Source organism: Eumetopias jubatus, unplaced genomic scaffold (assembly GCF_037043125.1).
Source record: "Eumetopias jubatus isolate StellerSeaLion01/CBP00866 unplaced genomic scaffold, mEumJub1_p1.0 scaffold_7, whole genome shotgun sequence".
Taxonomy (NCBI): domain Eukaryota; kingdom Metazoa; phylum Chordata; class Mammalia; order Carnivora; family Otariidae; genus Eumetopias; species Eumetopias jubatus.
In genome coordinates, this window is record NW_028274813.1 from 40,359,150 (window position 1) to 40,384,833 (window position 25,684).

Sequence of the window (25,684 nt, forward strand, 5' to 3'; positions counted from 1 at the left end):
TGTATCACCAGTTGAATAATTTCACCAGTAGCCATGCTGAGAAACTGTAACTCTATGGAGTCATACAAAGAGGTTATAGAAAAGTGACAGAAAGAGGTAGCATATATTAGTCTGTGAACATACTGAATGCTACCAGAGCAAAAAACTGTACAATTCTAGGTCTAGTATGTACAAGCTAAAAAATATGTACATGTTCTTGACTTAGCAAACAATTGTCAATATTTAAATTTAATAGTGCAAAGTACAAAGAAGTTTGATAATGCTGTTTTAATAACTCACAGAGAGCATATACATACACCCAATGAATTCGTCTCTTTATTGCATATTGCTTTTTTAAAAAAAAGTACAATCTCATAGCACATACAACATTTTTTTTCTTGGTACTATAACAACAGTCTTGCACCTAAAGACTAAGAGGTTCCAACTACTAAGCTAATAAGATACAAGACATATAATTAAGTTTACAAATTATAATGCTTTCTTTTTGGCATTAATTTAAAAAAACAAACAAAAAACTTTAAAATACACACCCAAGAGAGAAAAGTGGCTACTTACACCAGCACCAATCTAAAAAGTAGATTTTTTTTTCAACAATGGCACATGGAATTACCTGCACAAAGCTTTTGGGGAAAGAAACCAAAGATGGAAATGGTAAGGCCTACCAGGATGGCCGTATCAAAATGAGGATGATTACAAAGGGCAAGAGGGACACACTACATGGGCTTGCTCCTTTATGTGACACTCCATCCACTTGTCCATTCCTTAAACTGTAAAACAAAGTCATTTTCAAAATACAGTTCCAAAATTGAGCCAGACCAAATTTCTCTTGCTATAAATAGAAAAGAAGATAGAGGCACTTTTGTTAAGGAATAGACACATCCACCAGCATCTCCCATTCCTAATCTTCAAGGCTTTTGGAGCAAAGTCTCTGTCTGCACCTTTAACCCGGTGGATTTGCAGACCTTGGTTACTAGGGGCTGGGGAGCACAACCTCTGCTGTGAGTTTATGACTGCCTTATGAGCTAGAGTTATTTACTTCCATAAAATGGGTAGAAAGTCTCTAAGTTTGCAATGAGGGGGAAAAAACATAAAACCACTGCTCTTGACAATTCTTAGAGCACTATTTCACAGCTTTCACATAGTGCAGAGACCTTGCCATCTGCACTAAGCATTATAGTTTATACAGATCATTTTTAAATAGCATGATTCCTGTACAGCGCATACTGGTATTCTATTCACCCCTTTATCCCCATTAGAACATAAGCTCCTTGGGGCAGGGACTTTGTCTTGCTTATTACTGTAGCCCTACTAAGCCTGGCACATAGTAGGTGTTTAATAAATATTTGTTAATTGACTGAAAAACTCAATTTAGTGAGTAAATAATGTTCTAGTGCAACAGGACAAACTACTCTCTCCACAGGAAACCCAACCACAACAGGATTGATAGAAAGAAAAGAGAGAATCTTAGCCCCCCTCCCCCACTACAAATAAATAAAGCAAAGCCAAAAAAAAAAAAAAGTAACAGTCCTCTTTATATATAATTTAAGGATATTAAGAGTTGGTAGGTTAATGGTAAGTATCTATATTTTATTTTCTAATGTTCATTGTTTTTATTCATTTCTCCCTGAGAGCTTTATCTTTTGGACTGAAATTTTACAGGTAGCTTTATTGACACACAATTTAAAATGACAATATATAAACAATAAACCACTTCAAACATACTTAGAGATAAATAGATCTTGGCATCTCTGTTGGTGTTGTTGACATTCTGTTCATTCACTAAGTGTCCTTTAGTCCAGACCCATATAGACAGAAGATGCAGCTTGTCCTACAAAATAGGAAAAAAAAAAAAAAAGAAAGAAAGAAAGGCACCCCATAAAAAATTTTAAATAATTTTTATCCCTTCAGAGAATCCCTCCTTTTAGGTCTTGGGTGGGAAATTTTTATTTTTAAAGTTTATATCTCTATTGTTATAACAACAAGCACATTCTGGCAACCTTGTTCTTTAACAAGAGCATGAATTGCATTTAGATAAACAGTGTTCTTTTCAAAAGCAATGTAAAGAAATCTTCAAGAGCGCTTGGCAGAGAACTCGATGAAATTAGGGGAAAAAAATTGATGCCCAAGTTTTAAATATATAAAAAAAAGTCTGATTGACATTCTACATAATTCAGATTGTGTGCAAGATGTTCTCAATAAACATTTACAGACTGCACCCCCACACCAATGTCGGAAATTCTAAGCTGGTCCTATCAGTCACTGATGGCCTACACCAGTGTCACATCGTCAACTATCAAAAACCATTTTAAATCTATATTTTTCCAACCAGTTTCACCAGTGAAAATAATTTCAAAGTATACCAAGCTTGGAAACCATAAAATATTTCTCAAGTCTTTTTTTTTTTTTTTTTGCTTTTGCTTTTCCTTTTTACTCTAGGGAATGTCTCTGTCATCTCTTTCAGGAGATAGCATTGTGCTTCTGAATAGCCGTGGTGTTCAGGGGAAGAAAATGAACCATACTCATTACAAATGCAAACACAAAGGGTTTCTGAGCACATACATTAACATAGATTTTTTTTTTTAACCATACATATAGGTCTCCAGACAACACTCAGACTTCTATATACATTTTTTTAATATATATATACACATACATTTACATACACATACATTCACGCATTCACTCACAGATGAAGGAAAAAATTGCCACTGTTTGGATTGCAAGGCAGTGTAATGAAAAGTTCTAGTCACTTCAAAGGGCTGCTAACGAGCGTTCTAAAAAAGTATCCAAGGAAAATTAGAAATTAAGTTTTGTGACTGGTCTCTCTCGGCTGCTGTCCGTCATCTGGTTGGTAATACGCTTGCGATTCCGTTTCAGTTTAGAAAGGTCTTTGTCAAATACTTCTCCTGAGCGTAGAGCTGAAACCAGGTCATCGAACTCTCCGCCCTCTTCACTATTCTCTTTTGCTTTCCTCATTTTACGTTCCCTTTCACGTTGTTCTTTGAGCTGCAAATAGAAAGCAACCTCTTACAGAAGTGTCAAAGCGTTGTTTTGTTTTCAGTGGAGATGAAGCCCTTGAAGTATGGCCGTACTCCAATCACATCAACGCATGGGCATCCAATAGCTGCTAAGCCCTCGGACCTCACGAGAGAGGGGGGACTGGGACTTGAGGTCTTATTGTAGAAGCAAGGAATAATGAAGAAAGATGACCACTACTTTGTGATTAGACACTCACCATCTAGAATCTAGGTAAACCTCATGATATTCTAGTTAAAACAAGAGCAACGAGGCAATTCCTGTTGCTACAATGGAACCAGGAAGTTATCACTGAACAGACCCCAAATACTGGTTTCTTTGATGGTACAGACAGACTAAAGCAAACACTCATCGGGCCACTCTCCTCACATCAAAGGCTCAGCTTGTATCTCCTGTGGATGCCTGGAGCCTGCTACACATGAGTTTATGAAAAGCCAAATTATACATGTACATTATAGAAAATTTAGAAATTCATATAAACAAAAGTGGGAAAATCACCCTTAATCCTACTGTTAAGAGATAACCATTGTGAACGTGCTGGGGGTGTACCCCACCACTATCATTTTCCTTATTAACACTTACCTTACCAAAAAAAAAAGATTTTGCATAGAAATAATTTTGTTAGCTTTCTTTTATCATTAAATATTCTTTGAAAACATGACTTTAAAGGACTGCATAAATATTCCATTATGTAGCTATTGTACCATTTGAAGCTAATGCCTGGTTGGTAAATGTTGAGGTTGTTTCCATGTGAGGGCTATTATAAAGACCGCTGTTCTCTTTGGGCAAACTTATGATTATTTCTTTTTTTTTTTTTTTAAAGATTTTATTTACTTATTTATTTGAGAGAGAGAGAATGAGAGATAGAGAGCATGAGAGGGAAGAGGGTCAGAGGGAGAAGCAGACTCCCTGCTGAGCAGGGAGCCCGATGCTGGACTCGATCCTGGGACTCCAGGATCATGACCTGAGCTGAAGGCAGTCGCTTAACCAACTGAGCCACCCAGGCGCCCTTAACTTATGATTATTTCTTTAGAATAATTTCTAAGAAATGAAACTCCATGTCAGAGGATGTAGACATATATTTTTTCAGGCTTTGGATATATTGCCAGATTGCCCAAGAGAAACTTACACAGATTTAAACTCCGAGCAGCATTCTAGAGAGCACCTTGATGCCCTCCTTCCTGCAGGTGCATCACAACCCCCTCTGCACACCAAGGAGCTGCAGCACGGGCACACGGCACTTCCAGGAGGTGGGAACGGCGATGCCCTCCTTCTCTTACCTGGGCTTCCATGCGAGCACGGCGTTCCTCCTCCTCCTTCTTCTTTCTCATGTTTTCGTTCTCTTGTTTGGCTTCTGCCACAGCTTGAAGAAACTGATCAAAAATGCCGAAGAACTCATCCGGCTGGATTTTGCTAGCCTCTTCCCCAAAGTGTTTCACTGCTTTAGTAAACTGGGGGAAAAAAGTGAGTTTTAAGAAGTTCAGGGTTCCAAGGGAATTCTGGGATCAAACAGAAATCTCTCTAGAAGTAGTGAAGCTCAAAAAGAGTCAAATGTAACTTGCTGGATTTTAGTGAGCCTGTATTTATCTTTGGCTGCTGAACAGGCCCATCAATCACCACTAAAGTAAAAAATTTAATACTCCTTGACTTTTGAAACCATTTATTCTTTTCCACCTCATTTCAGCTTAACACCAATGATGACCTACTCTGACTTTTTATTAACTAAACAGTAGTAAAAACAAGAAAGCAAAATATCATAGGGCAGAGCACTCAAGACATAAAACTAATAGCAAACTCGGCAGGGGTAGGGAAACTTGGACTTTTAACTTTTCTTTGAAGTAGTTTAATATCATTTATTGGTGCCATATGGTTAATATCAAAAGCAAATGGGATCCAGTGCTTCTTAGCTGCTTTTCCTAATCCTAAGTAATGCTAGTATTGTGATATTTCCTGGGCCTCAGCTAGAAAACAGTCACGGACTATGGAATCATTAAGGCAACCCTGGATTTATGACTGAGAAGACAACTTTATTCCAAATCCTTTGTTAAGAGAGAACCCCTCTCAGTGCAAATCCTCTCAAAACAGCTAAAATGCAAAATATTAAGGGAGAATTTAAAAAAATTAATACCAATATATGTATACAGTTATTTGTAACAGAATAGTTATTTCCAATCTCCTCGGTTTTTCTTTTTTCCTTTGGGTTGGTGAATGTGTCAGTTTATTTAATATATTAATTCTTCAAACTGAAGTATAATTAACATACAGTGTTATATTAGTTTCAGGTACACAACACAATGAATCAACAATTCTATACAATACGCAGGGCTCACCAGGAAAAGTGTAGTCCGTCACCAAATGTTATTACACTATTCCTGACTATATTCCCTATACTGTACTCTTCTAGTCTTAGTTCTCCTGGTGGTTTTCTTCATAACTCAAGATCACATGCTCTTAGGAGTCTTAGCAGTATCATGACTAACCAAATAATGTTCAATGCCAGTCATAATGTTTGTTAGAATTTTTCTTCCCTCTGTAAGGATCTAATGCTATTACTCCTAAGCTGCTAAGGAAGGTGTTTCCAGCTTAGAGTCAAATGAATTCTCATTCCCTATGCCTAATCAACTACTTAACATTTTCCAGATCTTTAATTCTCTTCATTTAGACTATGAAGTGTTTGTGCAGTGCCCCCAACCCAAGATTTCCTAATTGCTTTTATTTTTCTTGCATTACTTGCCTTTATATTTTTTTCTGATATTTCAGTAATACTATCTCTCTCTAGTAAATGTTTTCAGTACTTATTCTCTTTTATTTTACTGCCTAGTTTTCCTGAAATATAATGGACATATAGCACTGTATAAAATTAAGGTGTACAGCATAATGTCTTGACTTCAATATATTGTGAAATGATTACCACAGTAAGTTTAGTTAACATCCATCACCCCATACAGATACACACGAAGGGTCTACTCTCCTAATAACTTTCAAACATAGCATGCAGCAGTGTTAACTACAATCATCACGTTGTACATTACAACCCCTATACTTAACTATCTTATAACTGGAAGTTTGTACTTTTTGACTACCTTCCTCCAATTCCCCCTCAATATTTATTCTGAGATAAAACAATTACAAAGTTACATGTGTGTGCGTATGACATCTTATAGTTGTCATGTCATATCTTTAAATTTATAATAAAAATGTTCTTTTGCTGTTTCTCTCTTCACTGAGGAGTTGTTCTCAATGTTTTACTTATTTGGAAATATTCTATTGGAAACCAGAGTTCTTTAGGGACAAATACATTGTTCACATGCCACATGCAAAGCTCTAGCTTGCCTTCATGACTTTATAAGCTAATTTCTAAAAGTTCTGGTATGAACAAAATGGCATTAGACGGCCTACAACTGAGTCTCCAAAACATTCAAGTTCATGCACTCCAAGCCATCCTGAATGATCTTTTTATCTAGGAATTCTAGTGATGATGAAGTCATGTATATTTTAGTTTTAGAAATCTGAAGAAAACTAGTCCCAGACTAAAAGTTCCCACACTAAAATTAAAAAAAAAAAAAGTAGGTTGTGCGCAAGCATGTGTTTTTACATCAAAAATTAACTGTAGGGTGGATTCTTATAAAAATGTTTGAGCCCTCAAGGCAGTAGATTCTATACTGCCTGGTTGGGGTGAGGGTCGGGCGTCCCCTCCTTTACAGATCTGTATCATCCAAAGTGGTGAGGCATACCTAAGACATGGGTGGGGGATGGGGGCTATGGCAGTGGACGTTGCCGACATCAATCATGGGACAGCAAAAGCTGGACTTTTAACAGCAGTCCTCTGACCATACATTATCTTTCCATTTATTTAATCATGTTGGAGGCGGGGTTTATGGTTGAGACTACCTAATGTATCCTAATACAGTCTTCTTCTGAACTGTAAGCAGTTGTGTATGTACACTATACATAAACAATCATCCATATGTATTACTAAACGGATGATTACAGGGAAATGACATCCACTACTCAAGTTTCAAAGGAAAGTTAAAGCTAAAGACTGTTGTGGCAACTGAGAGATGAGCATTGTGGAAGAGCTCGACAGGATGGGGTAGGGGCTTAAGATCACTTATTAACAATGAGAAAGCGGGGTGAGAGAAAATGAGCAAATGTGTACATGCACATGTATATAAATGTGTATGTATTTTGGAAAAGGAAATAGTGGGAAGGGGGAGGAGCTAAGGTCCTAGTTATTGCCAATGAAAACTTTTCCTTTAGAGGAAAACAAAATTTTGAAATAGCAAAAATCATATAAAGTGCTGTATTATTAAAACGTATGCCTCTTGTCATGAGGTTGTGAATTAAGGTGTATCTCCTACCACGAGAGACGATGGACTCTGAGAAACAAACTGAGGGTTCTAGAGGGGAGGCGGGTGGGGGGATGGGTTAGCCTGGTGATGGGTATTAAAGAGGGCACGTATTGCATGGAGCACTGGGTGTTATACGCAAACAATGAATCATGGAACACTACATCAAAAACTAATGATGTAATGTATGGTGATTAACATAACATTAAAAAAAAAGTGTATCTCCTTTAATAAGTTCTGCTGGAGATTTTAAGAGGGAATCTCCTGCCCTAAGTCTGTATCTCGGGAGAGCATATAACTTACAGGTACTGGGACACGTGGCCTTGGTCACACCTATCTCACATTTTATCCTGCCTCTGGTCTTCGTAATCTACTCTTTTCTGGTTCCCAGAGTTAACTTTAATCCAAATCAACCATGAGAAAATTGCAAAATCTTTACTGGTATTACACCATCCAGATACTCTGAGGTCTTGCTAACCTAAAGGCGACACAAGCCAGTCAGACAAAAAGGGTGTATTTCAATTGATCACAGCCCTGGATATGAAAATGTTGAACATCTGCAGGTATCAGCCCTGTTAAACAACACTCAGTATGCAAGGGGAAACTTACCAGGTCTTTAGCTTCTGCTAGAAGGTCCTCCACATCAGAGAAGCTGAAGCTGGCCACTGTGATGAACTGGCTGACAACAGACACAAACTTGTCTCCGGGTTGTGGGGGCTGAGACTTTTGATACTCCAGCTCCTTAAACACAGGAAGCGGATAACGTCAAGGAAGGCTTCAAATGCGGACTCACCTTGTCTGATTTTCCATATACCTCGAATTTAATAAGTCAGAATGGCGAACACATCAAAATGTACTCTAAAGCACTTTGTGATACCCTAGGTCCCCTGGCCCTTCTGTCTACCACGCCAGAGCCATGCCCACGTGCACCCCCACATATTTGCAAACAGCAATTTAGCCAATCATCTGAGTACTTTAACAGTGTGATTTCTTATACTAGCTTTAGGACGTAAGTAGATTAGCATTTAGATAGTTAATAAAAGTTAAATAAGGAGAGCAAATTGGATTCCAAAGGTGTGTGACTGAAAGCAAGGTAGTTCGATTGTTGATATTCTGTGCTCAGAATTCTGGTAATTCTGATTCCTTGATTTCTCCTTCTTTCCCTCTGGCCAAGTCTGCTGACTTTCTCCATGTGGATATCTGGGTCAGTGGAACTTCAACTGTAGTGTTTGGCACCATAATCATCTACCATTTTTCTTCTTGGCTATACTATTTTGTTTTTGTGAACAGACAGGTAGAAGTATTAGTGTCTTATTAATTACCCATATTCTCCATTACCAGGGTGATGAACACACAGATGATTCAAATCTAATTTTAGTAATTAATTTCAACCACTGCCAGATGCACTTTCTTAATCCCACTCTCTGTGAGTGAGGGATTATTGTCCTCATTGTACAGACACATAAACTGAGGTTTAGAGAGATTAAATTCTTGGCTCAAAGCCAAAGCTTAGCTCAAAGCTGATAAGTCAAAGAACTAGAATTTGAACTCAGGTCTGTCTGACTCCATAGTCTCAGCAACAGCTACAATGGGCACCAACTGACTTAACCTGCACCTATTTTCTTCCCTAACTGCCTTGGCAGAGGCACTAACAAGCAGGCATGGAGAGGTCACAGGCTATGGGCTCTGATTCAGCTCCACCACTGATTTGGTTCTTATCCGTGACAAGTGGCCTGGGCCTCAGTTTCCTCACTTGTAAAAAAGCAGGCAATAACCACATCACCACGAGAGTCGAAGAAATAACACAAGTGGAAAGTTATAAAATATGGAACTTGCTCTGGTTGGAATAAATTGCCACAATTCTAGCGCTTTGGCCTTGAAAGTGAGTATGTATCTATGTGAGGCACAGAGATAAAATTTTAAAGTGTTTCATTCATGTATAATCTCATTTCATTCAAATTAAGAATTCCATCTTTGGTATCTTCAAACAATATAATCCATTTGTGTCAAAAACAATTAGGATTCATGAATATTTAGACAGGCCAAGGTCTGCCTCCCATTATTTCCTTTGGGTGCTACATCTTGACATGCATGCTCAGGGGGACGGAAGGTTTCTGTAGTCCCTTTCTTATGAAAAGTGTGTTACAGTGTACATGACCCAGGTGCTGGAGAGATTTCAGCACAACTACTTTTAAAAGACCCCAAACCCAAAACTTCCTCCCCACCAGGACCCCTCCCCATGCGATGCTCTAAACTAGCTTAGATGCAAAGGTCAGAGCATCCATGACCAGTCTTTAGGGCTGTCATAACTGCCACACTAGTGTCAAGAAAGCCTTCCACTGGGAGGAAATGGGAACCAAGAGAAGGCTATAAAACAAGTCTCATCCCAAACTGCCCTTAACCAGTTGGGCCTCTGAAATCTGAGAAGCACCATCCTACTTGCTGCTCACTCAGTGTCTTGGCCTACTGGGATTGGCAAAAAAAGATTTCATTCAGTTCATCTCCTTTACTTTTGAAAGAGCATTCCCGACCCCCCAAAAAGGGAGAAAAAAAAAAAGCCTTACATGCTCCCTAATTTATTAAAAACAAACAGAAAAAGATTAGATATTGTGACTTTAACTTTTATCTTAGAGTTCTGTCTTTAATGACATCAAGTGCTTTCTATGGCATAGTTTTACTATTAAAAAAAGAAAAGGAGGGTCCTCATGGCATTGCTGATAAAAGATCTGAAAGATACTTAAGAGAAGGGCACCCTTCCAAGCTGTCTGCAGAGCAGTGTCCTTTGTTTAGTGCTAGGCCAGAGCTAGGACCACTCTCCTGAGGAGGTTCCTTGTCCTGACCCGCCTCCTGGCTCGAGGCAGCACTGGGTGGTACCCACGTGGCGCTCGGGGGCCGGGGCCATGTGTAAGCCCACTGACTCCTCTGCCTCCAGTGGCGTGGCCTGCTCTCCTTCCACAGAGGCCTGGCCCAGGGACAACCTCGCTCCTGTATACTTGAGTTCACTCCACCCTCCTCCTAAGTCACAGCTCAAAGTTCATCTCCTCGAGAAGAGAAGCTTCCTCTAATATATGCCAATCATTCCACAAGCTTTGGACTAACCTAAATCCACCCTTCTTCCTCAAGGCACCTTTGTAATCCCTGTGCTTATCTGGATGTGTTCTCAAGAGCAGACCAACTGCTCTTGGCCATTGCAACACCTAGAGGGCAAGGACTCTGAATCATCATGACCTCTGGCCTTGAGAATGGACCGTACACCCAAATGTTTGTCTGTTCAATAAATACTCTGCAAAGGACCAACTCCGAGACAACAGAGGTATTCCACTGCTCTTCTGAGAAAGAACATCACTTATTAATAGAACGGGGACACAGAGAGGATCCCTGAAGATTATCTAGCCCAACCTGCTTTAATGAGCCCTGCCTTACAGGTAGGAAACTGGTGCAACTTTAGGTCCATCTCCCCAGTTCCTGCTCCTGCGATACCCCCAAGACATCCTGGAGCTGAGTCACCAGGGTGACACAACCTGCCTTTGCTTCTTCACTGCTCTTGTTTTCCTACTTCATTATTTTTTTAATCAATAAATGTTTCTCCCGGGCATACCACCAGGCTGGATATCATCAGCACTAGGGATAGGGAAGAGACTGGGACTAAGAAAAAGAAACACATACTCACCATCTCTACTGCTTTCAGGCCACTTCTCAGGGTGCTTATTTCTTTGTCCAGCTCAGTCATGCTGTTGTAAATAGTAACATTTTAGTAACCAACATGTGACTTAAATGTATTAAATAGATGAGGGGTTTACATATCTCCTGCTTGAGAGTCCACATTAGTTTATTTTAAATGTTTAAAATTCCCTTCCATGCTCCGATCTCACAGAAAGATAACATTTTAAACTTAGGGAATTTAGATATGGAATTATGGTTTCTGTTTTCCACAGCCAACAGGTATATTTTATAGATTAAAAATAGCAGAATAGAAATGTCTCCCATCTGTACAAAAATACTTCAGATTTCAATCTCACGAAAATCTGACTTAAGCAAATTATTATACGTGGAAATAAGTTTTTTTGCCATACATGGCTCCCTTCAAACAAGTAAAAGAAACTCTTATCCACAATCATGCTCATATTGTACTCTTTGTAATAACTGCATTGCTCTTCACGGAAGTTCAGGTCATGTGAATATTATAAAGGTGATGGCTTAAATTTATTTTTATTTTAAAGGATTTATTTTTAAGTAATCTCTACACCCAACACGGGGCTTAAACTCAACCCCGAGATCAAGAGTGGCATGCTCTATTCACTGAGCCGGCGGGTACCCTGGTGATGGCTTAAATTTCAGTCAACAATGATACTTCTTAAAATTGTACTAACTAGATTTCACCGTCTTTTTGTATAGAGAAAGTTTCCTGGGCTTCTCCTATAAAACTTTCTATTTGATGGCCTTTAAACATCAGAGATTATTAACATAATCCTCTCAGATAATTCATATGTAAACAAATTCACCAATATTTCAATTAACTTTTTAATTTCATGTCTCACATTTCTACAAATTCTACAAAAAGAGGGAAAAATTAGCCTGCTCATCATCATACTTTTCAAATTCACTGCAAAAAGATACAGTTTTAAATACACACACACACACACACACACACACACACACACATTTTTAAAGGGCCAAAAGGAGGAGAGAAGAACAAGGAAAACTGCCTGCTCTTCAGTCTCTGAAAAGTGGTGTGAAGTCTGTGGTGAAAGTTTGGCAACCTTCCATTTTATTTTTAGTTTCTTCATTTGCATAAAGACTGCTTTCCATTAAAAGGTTGCCTTGGTTTCTGAGAGTGTGTGCGTATGTGAAAATTACTAGCAACGTCTTGATATTTAAGTTCTATTTGCTTAGCTATGTATCCTCGTTGACTAAGGGTGCTCCTACCTGTATTTAATAGAACTACGTTTCAAAAGTACTAGGGAAACCACATTCCTTTCTTATACTCTTAATAACTCAGAAAATTAGGTTTTCTGGAAGTTAAAAATTACCCAAAAGAGCTAGAAAACATATATATTCAAAACCATGTAACATATTTCAGTGACTTGGATAGGATTCAAACTTTACTTCATAAGCTCTTCAGGGGAAAGCAAACAGAAGGACCCTCTTCATGCAATGCCAGCTGACTACCTCAATGGCTAAAGCACAGTTCAAGTGATTAAAAAAAAACTAAAACAATTCCCTGTAAGTACTTACTTTACTTTTGCTGCTTGAGGAATGTCCCGCAGTTCTTCATTTAGATTGAGGACTTTGGGGTATTTATTTTCCACAATAGTTATGAGATAGTGCAGAAGTGTGATGTTCCTACAATTAAAAACGGAAAAAGTATTAAACGTGGTTAATATCTGTATATGATTTGCATATTCAGGTGGCTGAACCTGCAAGAATGCTATATTCCTGCATTCACTTCAAAATTTGGAGATTCCTCCAAGGCAGGGATTCTCAAAAGAAGGGAATAGGGGACAGCCTACCTGAGATTTACATGCCACATGACAAAAGGAAGCATTTATCTTCAAAAGGTAAGGGAACAAGATTTACTACTTTGCCTCCTAATGAGCATCCTTCAAAATCTGGATGATGGAAATGAAGTGGAACCCCTGCCAGTGGGGACATACCTACCAAAGACAAGGTGTGCCCTGAGGCTCACAATAAGGATGGGGTGGGGGGGATGGGGACTGAGGGATGCCTAATTCACTAAAAAGGACAGCTATTTTTCAAATCTAAAAGTAGAGAGCAGCAACTCACTGATAAGAATTTACTGATAATTCTCATTTAAGCTTTTTCAACTCTATGATAACTTTTCCCCCTCTGACTCATTTATTTTGCTAGCTTTCGTCCCCTCGGACTCATCTGTTTTGCGGTTGTAGTGAAGGGTGGTCAAAAAGTTAGGAGGTCCCCTGCTGTAGGGCTGGGCCTGAAGTGGGCTAGGACTGTGCCATAATGACCAGGACATCCTTGCAGCCAAGAATCCACTTCCTAATTTTAGCAACATTTCAGCTCCTAACTGCATAACCCAGCTCCCTCTTTGGTGGTGACAGGACTGAACCCTGACTGACCTGGGTTGAAAAAGTGGATGCCTGATAACACCGCCTGTTAGGCCAAGCTGTGGTAGTTTGGTCCCGTTGTCCCTGACTCCAGTGCACATTACAGTCACCTGGACCCCAGATGCCTGGGCCAACCTGAGATTCATTTCACTGGAATGGGGGTGGGGCTAGGCACAAGTATTTCTAAAAACTCCCCAGTAATTCTAAGAGCCAGGATCAAGAACTACTAGTCTACTGAAAAGTTACCACAATCAAGAGGACGTAAATGTATTTCTTTAAAGACATGTTCAAAATTTTTAGGCAGTTTGCTAATTTACGAGGCTAAGTCACAACAGCTGCACCCACCCCTAACTAAAGTGAAGCAGAGTTGTCAAATAATTTCCTTTCCCATAATAATGAAATGGTTTTCATTTCTGGTTGCCCCTGCATCTTCACAGAAGTCAATTCGATCCCATTCCTCTGAGTCAACTGGCCCACGTGTGAAAAAATTTTTTCCTTCCTTTTTCTTGCTTTCAAGAAGTAATTAGAAAACAATAGCTCAGACAAGTAAAGCAGTGGCTAATGATTCTAGCCATTTACTTTGCAGATATTGAGCTGTCATCCTTCCATTCCAATGTTGCTGTTCACAGAATCTGAGTGTCGGCCCAAGTGCCTCCTGCAGAAGGGACCAAATCCCAGCTACCATTATGAGAAAGAGTAGAGCCATTTCTCTTCACTCTTTCACAGAGATGCTTTGTTATTTAGAGAAACTGAATTTAATTAACCACATATACTTTTCTTAGTGTAGAAAGACTTCATGGTAGATCAGAACGTTCACATTTATTTGCTATCCAAAGAACACCTCATTTGACTGAATATAAATTCTTGAAGAATGAGAAGAGCCACCCATTTGATTATTTGCTGGTATTACCGGAAACAAGCATTTAAAGCAGAGTGAACGTACCCTGCCCTGCTAACTGTCCCACCCTCATACAGTCTGATTAGATTCAACTGAGCATTTACTGAGTGACTGCTTATCAACAAGGCACTCTGCTAGGCACTATGGGTTTATAAGACACTGGTACTATTTCTAGGGACCAAATATTCACGGGAAGAAGAGGGAAAAGAGATCAGAAATGTTTTTAATTTATTATTTTGAAAAGGCTTGTGTATTAAATTCTATGGTAACTTCAATAAGCAGATAATTACATAGTAAGTGCCAGGTTATCAGTAATGAGGGGGCGGAGGGTATCAAAGGAAAGAGAGAGAGAGAGAAGGAAGGCGGGGAGAGGGGGTGAAAGAGAAGGAGGGGGATGGGGGAGGGAGAAGGAGAGAGAGGGGACTAACTGCTAGTGAGTCCAACTTGCAAGCCGAGTTGAAGAGAACACCCTTCCTTAAAAAGGTGACTGCTCTTCAAATGCAGCTAAGATGTTGCAGTTATCTACTACAACTTCCAAATAAGATCCATCTGTTGTTGGAGTAGAGCTGAGGGCAACAGAACAGGTGTCAAATACCTGCGAGGCCAAATACCTTGCTTGTGATCTTAGGCAAGCTAAACGAACCACTTGACACTGCCTCAGTTTCTTTATCTGACAATAGGCGATATAGCACTTTGGCCTGTGTATGCCACACGATCAAATACGAAAGTGCTCTGGAAGGATCAAGCGCTTACATTAAAAATAAGGTGGTGATAGCATTAACACCTTTGCTAATCTATCTCTACATGAGGCAAAAAATAAGCTTTAGCCCTACAACTTAACACACTGCTTATTTCTTATAGGATGGATTCAGGGTTGCCATCATGCTAATGCATCACTAATTTTTTTTTTTTTTTTTAAAGATTTTCTTTATTTATTCATGAGAGACAGAGGGAGAGAGAGAGAGAGAAGCAGGCTCCCAAGGAGCAGGAAGCCCGATGCGGGACTCGATCCCAGGACCCTGGGATCATGACCTGAGCCGAAGGCAGATGCTTAACCATCTGAGCCACCCAGGCGCCCTAATTTTATAGAAAATATAGAGTAAAAAGCCTTACTAGTGAGGGATAATTAGGGTGAACAGCCCATATTTCTAAAAAGAATTTGGATGCAGGGAAGTTCACCTTAGAAACAATTGTGCAAGTGGCTTTGAAGTCAGTAAGACCTTAGAGAAAACAGAGCTCCCTGGGAAACTACTGTTGTTATGCCTAATGATCCTACCTGTTAATGACACCAGAGCATTTTTCACCTCTCGGTGTTTCTAACAAGAATCCATTCACCTGAAACACACTTTCTAGGAAACATTTTGAGGGGTCTTGGAAGGAGCAGCTTAATACCAACAGCCAAAATGCATTTATACCTCATAATTTTTTACAGCTGCTAGCTTCAATGTATAAAGGAAGGAAGGCATATCCTAAAACCCCAACAAGCTTCACATTCTCTCATCAGCTGTCAGGTTTTTTTTCTTTTCCCTGGAACACAGTTCTCTGTGGAGGGGTCATGACTGGGAGAGGTCATGAAGAGACCAGTAGCATGTAGGTCACATTCTGTCTCTTGGTCTGGGCATTAGTTATATAGAGGTTCAGATTGTGAAAATTCATCCAGCTGTACATTTCTGACTAGTGGACTTGTCTTTACACTATAATACAAAGTTTATCGAAGAAAATCCAAAAACTTAAGACTAGATGTTATCCCTGGGGACTGAAAATGGATGAAGGATAATTGGTCCGATGGGAATTTAGGGTTATTTGTGATTAGGAGAGAAGAGAGAAGTCAATGCTGGATAGGGAAAGAACATGAGCGAGAGACAAGCAAACCGGAGGCTGCAGTATCAGGGAGGCCCAGGAGGCCCAGAGGGGTCCTGACTTCAGCTCCTGGGTCCTCCAAGTGTTGGAAGATACTGTACTTACTTGTCAATACTAGATTTTGTGTCAGCAATCTTGTTTAGGCTGGATATCTTGAATCCATATGCATTGCCTCTTTGGCCTTTATTCATGTAATTTCCAAACGCCAAAACCACTTCTAGCAACTGCTTCAGGGCGCTGCTCCTAAACACCTCTTCTGAGCCAGAACGAATTGCTTCAAAATAAAGCACACATAAACACAACTACTACAACCAAGACTCTTCAGTGATACCCATCCTAAATCCACACACCTGAGAGCAGATATTGAAGACGTAAGACTGGGTCATTAGACTACCAGGGAGCACTTACAAAACACCTTATCTAGACACAGAGAGCGAGGGGACAGGGAGAGCCAGCTGACCCAAGGGTAGCTGCACAATCCTATACTTTCTTAGTCCTTTTCTTGGCTGACTCATCAACCATAAGCAGTTAAGAACATACAGAAAGTGACTGCATTTCCCACATTCCTGTGCAAACACTTTCCTACCCGGTATAAGTCAGATCACCAGGATTATTGATCAAATCTATTGACAAAAAAACCTGGCCGAATGTGTTTCATGTTACAGCTTGTTGGTGTCATCAGGGATTGGGGCTTGAGCACAGTCCTGAGTCTAGTCTGCACTCTGTGGTTGTGCTCTTCAGCTGCCCATGTTTCAAACACTCAAAAATTTAATAGCCTTAAATTTTCCCCGAGAAATATCTAGTAAAGCACCACGGCGATAAAGCTAGTTACAGATTTAACACTAGTAGCAGTCAAATATATTTCTCACCAACTCCCAGGAAGTTAAAAGCCCACTTCTACAGAGGAGCCCAGGAGATGTGCTGTGAGCTCCAGAACCCAGGCTAGACCAGAGGGCCAAGTGTGGACCTTCAGTTAACTACCCATCAGAATACCAAAAGATTTTAAGCAAAAAAAAATCCCCCAACAGATCCTGTTTACTATCTGCACTTGGCTTGTATTTGCAAACGGGTACTTATGATGAACATCATTTTTAATCTGGAGGCCTGACTTTACCTTCTACTTTAGGTTTCACTTCTGCCACACGCTCTGCAAACTTCTTTTTGAAGTACAGTGATTGTAGTCTTTGCTGATAATGATTAATTCTGTAAGAGCAAGCATGGATTGATGAACATTTATTTACTTACTTACATGCCCCCCCAACACACACACACACACACACACACACACACACACACACACACACACAAACACACCCCTCTCCTGGACAGGAGCACAGGAAATGAGGCCACTTTGTCTGGAGAGCCCATTTCCCTCCGACCAACAGGGGGTATTCGGGCAATGGCAGCTGGATCCTTGATCAGGCAACTGCTAAAAGAAAAGGAAAGTTGCCTCCTCCCCTCCTCAGAGTCCCAGGAGCTCTTGTGAACAGAGGAGATAAAAAGGAATGAAAATATAAAGCCTCTCCCCATACTGCTGCAAATAAGGGGCTGTTTCCTAAGTTTCTCCCATGCTTCTTAACTTTCCACAAAGTCTGCCTTTGGCAAAGCTGCAGAATAAAACTTGTCTCCATCATTCTCTCCTCATATCATCCACTCCCCACTCATGTCCCCAAACCATCCTCTTTCTTTACTGCTAGCTCCTTATCTTCTTTCCTCAGGGCTGGCAGGCTCTACCTTCCAAGATAGCAACCGGTGACCAGAGATAACAGGATGCAAACTGGCCCCTGGTCACACTCAGTTGCTGCTGCTGAGAGGGTGAGGGCAGGCATTCTTGCCACGGCCTTCTGAAATCAAATCACTGCCTTACCTGCTCTCTATTGGAAACTTCAGGGCTAATCAAACAGACCTGGGTTTGCAGCCCAAGTTCTCCTCTTGTTAGGTGACCTTCAATAGGTAACCAAACTCCTCCATTAGATGGAAGAGAATACCTCCCTATCCAACAGCCCTCCTGGCGGGGCTGGTAGGAAGATCAAGGGGGAGGATGTATGCACAGATCTAGACAATTACAAAATGGCAGCAGGTGGCCGTCTATTTATCTACACACAGGCTTGCTGGGCACACCTGTCAGAATTCCAAAACCATCCTTTGTCCTAGAGTAGTATACAAAATGGCAAGTTGAGATGGAACAACAACAAAAATAAGTCTGGATATGACAGAAATGTAGAGTGAGAGACACCTTCCCCTTGGCTACACTCGTAGGCCTTTGGTACTCAGGGGAAGAGCTCTGCCCTGGGGTTGAAGGAGAGTCTCGGGACCACTGGTCCTTGTCTAATGCAGAATCAATTTTCCAGGCCTGGAATGGCAAATAGACTCAGCTCACACGCCAAAGAAAATTATGAAGCAGTGGCTGCCTCTGGGTTTTCTGGAGAAGGGTTGAGAATGCTTGCCAAGGCTCTGTGGGAAGTGTGCCATGATTGATTCAGAAATGTCTGCATGTGTCATGATTTGACATCCAGACCCTAGCTGTTCATGTATGTGGGCTTCAGGTTGACATTGCTGAGTCTGCCCATTTTTTGAAATGCTGAGATACAGAGAGGAGTGAGATACAATCCCATAGCAGTCAAAGTGGTAGGGAGAATGACACTATCTGGAACCAGGAAAAGTTATGAGTTGTTTAGGTCCAGAGCCAGAGGTAATTATGAAGAAATGCTAACCCTGACTCACCCACGGGCAAGAACTCACATAAGCAAATTCCACACAACTCAGACTTAAGAAGATTTTGTAATTTAGAAAGGGTTTAAAGTTAAGCCAGGTTACTGGCCCAAATAATTCAACCAGAATCGAAGTTTAACTTCCCAAGAAAGGTAAGGGACATGTTCACGATTTATGCATTTTCAAACTTACCGGCTCATTTCAAAAAGGAATCTATCAGCCTTGGCCATCCGATCCAGTTCATGTTTATGTTCCTCCAACAGGTCAATGTCACTTTTTTCAGGAACAAATTTCAAGAGCTAAAAAGGACACGCAAATATTAAAACAGGTTTATAACTAAATTCTTGCAGTAATTTTTCACTCTTTCAGTTAATTTGCCCGAAAGATGAGACCATAACTTTTGTTTAATTTATAAACTCAGCTACAGGTCATTGTTAAGATATAATACAAATGACTAAATCTTTCCAGTTGGGTGGTCTAAAGGTATCAACTTCCAGTTACAACGTAAGTTCTAGGGATGTAACGTACAGCATGAGGGATGTAACACTGTTATATAATGTACAGCAACTTTGTTAAGAAGGTCAATTCTAAGAATTGTCATTACAAGGAAGAATTTTTTTCTTTTTATTGTATCCATAGGACATGACAGATGGTACTAACTAAACTTATTGCAGTATCATTTCACATTTGTAAATCAAACTACTATGCTGTAGGCTTTAAATTTATAGTGATGTATGTCAGTAATATTCAATGAAACTGGGGGAAAAATCTTTTCTTTTTTACTTACAAGTAGTTAAATTGGTGAAGATTCATTCCTGGCACCTTTCTATTCTATATTGTCTCTTATATCAGATTGTGGAAGCTCTTTACCAGGATCCATTTTGCATAGATCATTAGAGGGATTTGGGAGACCCAACACTCTCATTAGAAGATGATGCAAATGAGGTCCAGAGAGACAAAGCCACTTACCCAGGATTACAAAGAAAGTTCATATAATCGTCAGAAATAGAACTTAGGTCTCCTGACTCCCAGCTCAATGCTTTTTTCTATTACATCATGCTGGAATGAGTAATTCTATGTGTATTTTCCATTCAACTTGTTTATTTCTCTGGCTTATCTAATTCCATCTCATTTTTTGCTCCATGTCGAGATGGATGAGAAGAACACAGTAGGATGTGGTTTTTGATTCTGTATTTTATGTTGGCGGAAGAACTGAGCATGGAATGTGGGAGAAATAGCAATAATATTTAAAGTTGAAAAAGTACTCTGTGTCTGATTTCCTTTACAGTCACAAATATGTGTATATGTACCCACAGCCTTGTCCATGTATGCTATTTTCTGTCAGATGCCCTTGGATATATACATTTTTTAATGACACTGACACTCTGGACCCCAAGATCCTCCCCAAAACTTGAAGCTGGCATTTGAATGGTTCATTTAGTAGGTTTCCAAAGTTTGTTGGATTTAACGAAGGGACCTCAGAAAAGGCAGTCAGTCTGGGTACCATCAGCAGGGAAAGAGACTTAGAACTACAGGTGAATGGTGTGCAGTTGAAAATACATTCCACGCAGAGTACACAGCATGTGCCGGGGTCTGGAATGGGCGGCACAACATTTATGCAAGTAGAACAGCTATGATGGCAGGGGGGAGGGCAGCAGTGGTCAAGGTCAGGGAGTAGCAAGGACCTTATAAGAAGTTCAGTCTTTATTTTGAGGGTTCTGTGATATAACTTAAAATCTTAGGTAGGGGAATGAATTTACATTTTAAAAAGACCACCACACTCACAGGATGGAGAAAGAATTAGAAAGGATCAAAAGTATTAGAGGGTTGTGGTTAGACTGTTGGTACAATAATCCAGGTGAGAGAGGAGAGTGGCATGGATTGGGTAGTGGGTAGATTCTAGAGCTACTCAGGGAACTGAACAGAACTGGCCTGACGTGTTGATGGATGATGGATTATGGTAGAGGGTCAAAAGGATGAGGTCCAGGCTTCTGGCTTGGGCAACAATGTATACAGAGTATAACAGGAAACCCAGGAAGAAATGGTTGGAGGAGAGTGGGGAGGGAGAAAGTGAGTTTAGTGTTTGAAATACTGGCAAGAGAACCAAGTAGTGATTCCTAGTCGGCAGGTGGACAGATGGGTCTGACATCCTAAAGAGACCTGTTTGGAAGACAAAGCATCGATACTGGTTGTAACATGCAAGGATGTGAGTGAGGTAACCAGGGGAACCATCAAGAGAAACAAAGCAGGGCTGGAAAGAAGCCAGTGTTTGAGGAATGAGCAAGAGGAGGAACCTTCAGAGGAGACAGTGAAATGCCAAAGAAACACATTTCACCATGGAGCAAGTGGCCATTGGTGTCACATACCAGCAGCAAATCAAGGAAGATAAGGACTGCAAAGAGCCCCCTAGCTTTGGCAACAAGGAGGTGGCAAGTCCTTATTGAGAACAGCTTTAGGGAGGTGAGGAAGAGTGACCAGGAGGTGAGTGTGGACAAGCTTTCAAGAACTTTGCTTGTATCAAAAAAGAGAGAGGACAGTAGCTAGATGGGCATGTGTGGTATTAAAAGGTGTTTTGTGAAAGGCTGAGACTCGAACAAGTTAAGAGTCAAGAGGAAAGGGTGTAGGATCGAGGAGAGGGGGATAGGGTGCTCTGATCTGGCTGGGTCCCTGAGCAGAGGCCAGAGACACCTCCTCTTTCCTGATGGGATGTAATGGGTGTGGATGCCAGTGGGTTCACTGGTCTGGTGGCCTGATAAGATTCTAGGCATTTATGTTCCTGTATTCAAAAGGTGCCAGTGGACAGGACAAATATCTTCTTGCTCTTCCTCAGTTCAGGGAGGAAGGAAGGAAGGTAGTAAGGCAAGGGGAAGGGAGAAGGAAGAGAGAGAAAAAGACTTGTTTTTTCCCCTTGTTTTTATCTACTGGGCAAGGAAATTCAGTTCTAGTCTTAGGGACTCCCCCAACCCCAGGACACACACACTGGTTTGTGTGTGTTAAGCCCATAGGCCCCTGTTCACGGTAACGCAATCACTAGCTCTCTTTGGTACAGGACACTGTGAGAGGCATATGCTAAGGGTTCAGTCCTTCCCAAAGCAGAGTCAAGTGACAGACTATGTATGGATAGTTTTAAAAGAGGAATGAAGAGTTAGACAAACACCTGGGAATGAGGAGAAAGGTATGCATTCCAAGAAATAGGAGGGTATCAATCTCGTCTGAGTTCTGAGCTCAGTAGCTAAAAGCAGGAGAGGAGGCAATGATGTGGTTCAAATGCAAATCATAACTAGGAGTAAAGAGATGCTAGCTTCAAGTTTGTCTGGGAGAAGTGCTGTGTGAAGGAAGAGGAAGCAGAGGAAGAAGAGTACAATAAGGAGGAAAAGAAAGAGGATGGTAGATGATCAGAAAGTAAGACACACAGAATTATCAGGGTAGACCAGGTCAAAAGTATCCCACTTGGCCAGATTCTGCTTCAGTAGATTGATTTTCTTACTTGTATGTATTTGAAGTGCATTCTCTTTGCACTGTAAGCCCTTTTGGCAAGATCTTGAAATCCCTTCCCCTCAAGGAGGAATTTTGCTGGATGCAATTTCACAGTAAACAGATCTTGTGGAATTTTAAACATATGACCTTGTCAACAGGGGCTGAAGGCCTAAGGACCAAAGCAGCTTTCCGCATAGTTCCTCCCTCTGCATGAGTAGCTTCTGATGCAGGCAACCAGAATGCAGGGCCAGCTAGGGGCTGGAGAGGGGCAGAGGGGGTCTGGGCCGTACTTCCGGGCAGAGACCCTTGTTAGGACTAGTTGCAGACGGAGAGGGAAGGGTGTGCAAGAAGCTGTAAAATGCTTCAAAAAATTAATCTTCAGTTTAGGAATTATTTTTAAACTATTTGTACACAAAGTATCCTAACAGGCTTGGATACAGTGTCATGGACTATTGGTAACGAAGTCAAACCTCAAAAAGGATAGCATGACAACTTCTTCCATTGCTAAGTGTGAGGGTTTCCCCCAGGACGACTGCAGCTGCAGGTTTGAGGTGGAGCAGGTGCACTGGGGTGTGGTGACACCACACACATCACTCCTCCCTGCTCTGTGTCAGAGGCCTTTTCAGACAGCAGTGAGAACACTATGGAAAATGCATAAGCAGCCATGCCACCCAAGATCACTGTTATCAACACCAAACAGCCTTTTCCTCTGCTTCTGGGAGCTGAGCATGCCTACAGCTGAGACCTCAAGTTCAGCCTGGCATCATGATCGCTGGGGTCCACAGTTAACCTTCAGTGGACTTGGCACTAACAGATGTGGACCTCTAGACCAAAATCACGCAAAATAGGATTTTGTACCAAGGACGAGGAAACAAGTAGAACAGTCTCAGAAAGTGGAGATGATCTCCACGAAGCACAGAAAAACTCAGGGTCACACCGAGAGATAGGTAATAATCCCTGAACCAACTGCTAGTTCAACAACATTGTCTTTTAGGGGACAACTGAACAAAGCTGCTGAGAAACACGTAACAGAGTTGGAACGGCACCACAGAACATGTTACAGGAATACTGCACAAAGAGAGGCTAAGTCGCTCCATTCAGCTTGCCTGGCCATGGTTAATATGAATTATTTTGATGCAGATGATAGAGCTAGGGGGTTTAACAGTAACCCCTGTGGTGTAGGAATGGCGAGTCACAGCCAAGACACAAACTATTATTAAGGATTCAGTAATGAATCAGTTTATGTAGTAGTCTGTGATCTCACAGTGCTAGTGAGATTCTCCATTTTCCTGTCCAATAGACTTCCCTAAAGCTAACAGACTGTGCATGACCTATGAAGGCATAATAACTTAACTGCAGCATGAGGGACAGATTCTGGCACCGTGGGGCCCAGGCATCTGACAAACTTGTGACCTTCTTTTTCACCCAACATTTTGAGGAGCAATGAGAGAATAAAGTCTCTTAAGACAGCCACATTCAACTTTGGTTCAGAGATGAGGAAATTATCTACCAGCAACAACCAGATTTTCTCAATATTCCACTCCTTGCTGAAAGCCAGTTGTCACTTATGCTCTGAGATATGTCTGGCAGCTCACCTGTTCCAACATGTCCTTGGGCAGATCTTCCTGCTCGTCCATTGTTAGAATTGCCCGTTTGATTTCATCATTGGACAGTTTCAACCTGGATAAAGAATATTTTATTTTGTTGTTAACAATATTGGCTTGAGTATTAAAATTTAATGCAAGATAATTCATTCTGCTACTCCAGCTGCCGATTTTCAAGAACTGTTTTTCTCAAAATCTCTTAGTGAAAGCTTATTTCCTGACAATATTGCACCTAAAAATAGTGTTTTTAAACTGCTTTAACATTCTTTCAGGACTTCATAATGCTCTGCTGACACAGAGAACAAAGCTGTTATGTTCTATTGTTTAGTTTCCTTAAGTAAGGGATTGGAGGATGAGAAATAGGGAAAACACCGACACACACCGATTTCTTTAATATATAGTATCCATGAATTGTAGATGAGAGAGAAAAACTAAATTATTTTTTTTAAAGATTTTTAAGATTTATTTATTTGAGAGAGAGAGAGACCACACACGCAAGCAGAGGTGCAGAGGGAGAGAGAGAGAGAGAGAGAATTTCAACCACACTCCACGTCCAGCGCAGAGCCTGGTCTCACAACCCTGAGCTCATGACCCAAGCCAAAATTAAGAGTCGGATGCTTAACCGACTGAGCCACCCAGTGCCCCAAAAAACTAAATTCTGAACTTGATTATTCATTAGGAGTGCTTAAAGTTTGCTTTCAGCTTAAAAATGGATTTTAAAAAGGTGGAAATCTGTTATTAAAATGTTCAACAGTTAATATGCAGAATAAAATGTATAAGGCACTTCATGAGGAGTTTTCACATATATTATTTCATTAGAGGTTTAAAATAACTGTGCTGGTCATTTTTTTTTTTTAATGGAAGGAGAAACTGAGGCTCAGAATGGCTAAGTGATTTGCCCAAGGTCAAACATATGGAAAGTGGCAGTATCTAACACAAACACGAAACTCTTGATTCCTAACCCCAAATTCTTTTTACAAATCTGCTTATCTAGTTAATATCTTTTAGGGAAGAATTTATGCAAAACCACAAATCTGTTTTCTGTTTACCATAAATTTATATGATTTACTAATTTAAATAAGGATTTATGTCTTGATTGTGTCAGCACAACAAAGTGTGGACTATAAAGAAGAGGCATGAAATTAAAAAGTACTTGTAAAAATGTATTTTTATTAGACACAACCAATAGTCTTAACCAGGGGGAAAAGTCTTAATCAGATTATTAGCTAGAACAACAGAGTCACTCTTTTGTTCTATTTGTAAGCATTAGATCCAGACTTACTTAAAAAAACAAAGAAACAAAACCTACTTCCTTATTAAACTACCACTAAAGTGCTATATTAACATTATTTGGTCTGTTCTAGTCTATGATCTTCAAGAAAAAAATCACATTTAGGTCTAGAGATAAAGACATAAACACACAAATACAGAGCAAGCCTTCATGGGGAACATTTGAAGTCGAGGGCTTCGGCATCAGGCTGGGCCCCAGTCCTGGCTGACAATGCCGGGCCAGTGCGACCTTGATGAAGTTTTTCTTAAGCCCAGTTTTCTCATCTACAGAGTGAAATACTGCATGTAAAACATCAGCACCCTGCCTGGCCACGGATAAGGCTCACTAAACTATAGGTATTACTCTACAACACTTTTCTGCACCAGGGACAAGTC

The 25,684-nt window shown here is 40.5% G+C and overlaps 1 protein-coding gene across 3 annotated transcripts in view; it reads right to left on the minus strand.

The window, feature by feature from the left end:
* Positions 1-289: 289 nt before the first annotated feature.
* Positions 290-25,684, minus strand: part of DAAM1 (dishevelled associated activator of morphogenesis 1) — a 164,368-nt gene continuing 138,973 nt past the window's right edge. For all 3 annotated transcript variants that reach the window (XM_028100530.2, XM_088024578.1, XM_028100537.2), the window contains exons 17-25: positions 24,011-24,095; positions 19,131-19,237; positions 17,341-17,429; positions 16,332-16,500; positions 12,621-12,728; positions 11,056-11,116; positions 7,995-8,126; positions 4,317-4,487; positions 290-3,006 (exon numbers count right to left, since the gene is read on the minus strand). In XM_028100530.2, the coding sequence (XP_027956331.1) occupies positions 2,797-3,006; positions 4,317-4,487; positions 7,995-8,126; positions 11,056-11,116; positions 12,621-12,728; positions 16,332-16,500; positions 17,341-17,429; positions 19,131-19,237; positions 24,011-24,095 (1,132 nt within the window). In that variant the 3' untranslated portion in view covers positions 290-2,796. The remainder of the gene's footprint in view (positions 3,007-4,316; positions 4,488-7,994; positions 8,127-11,055; positions 11,117-12,620; positions 12,729-16,331; positions 16,501-17,340; positions 17,430-19,130; positions 19,238-24,010; positions 24,096-25,684) is intronic.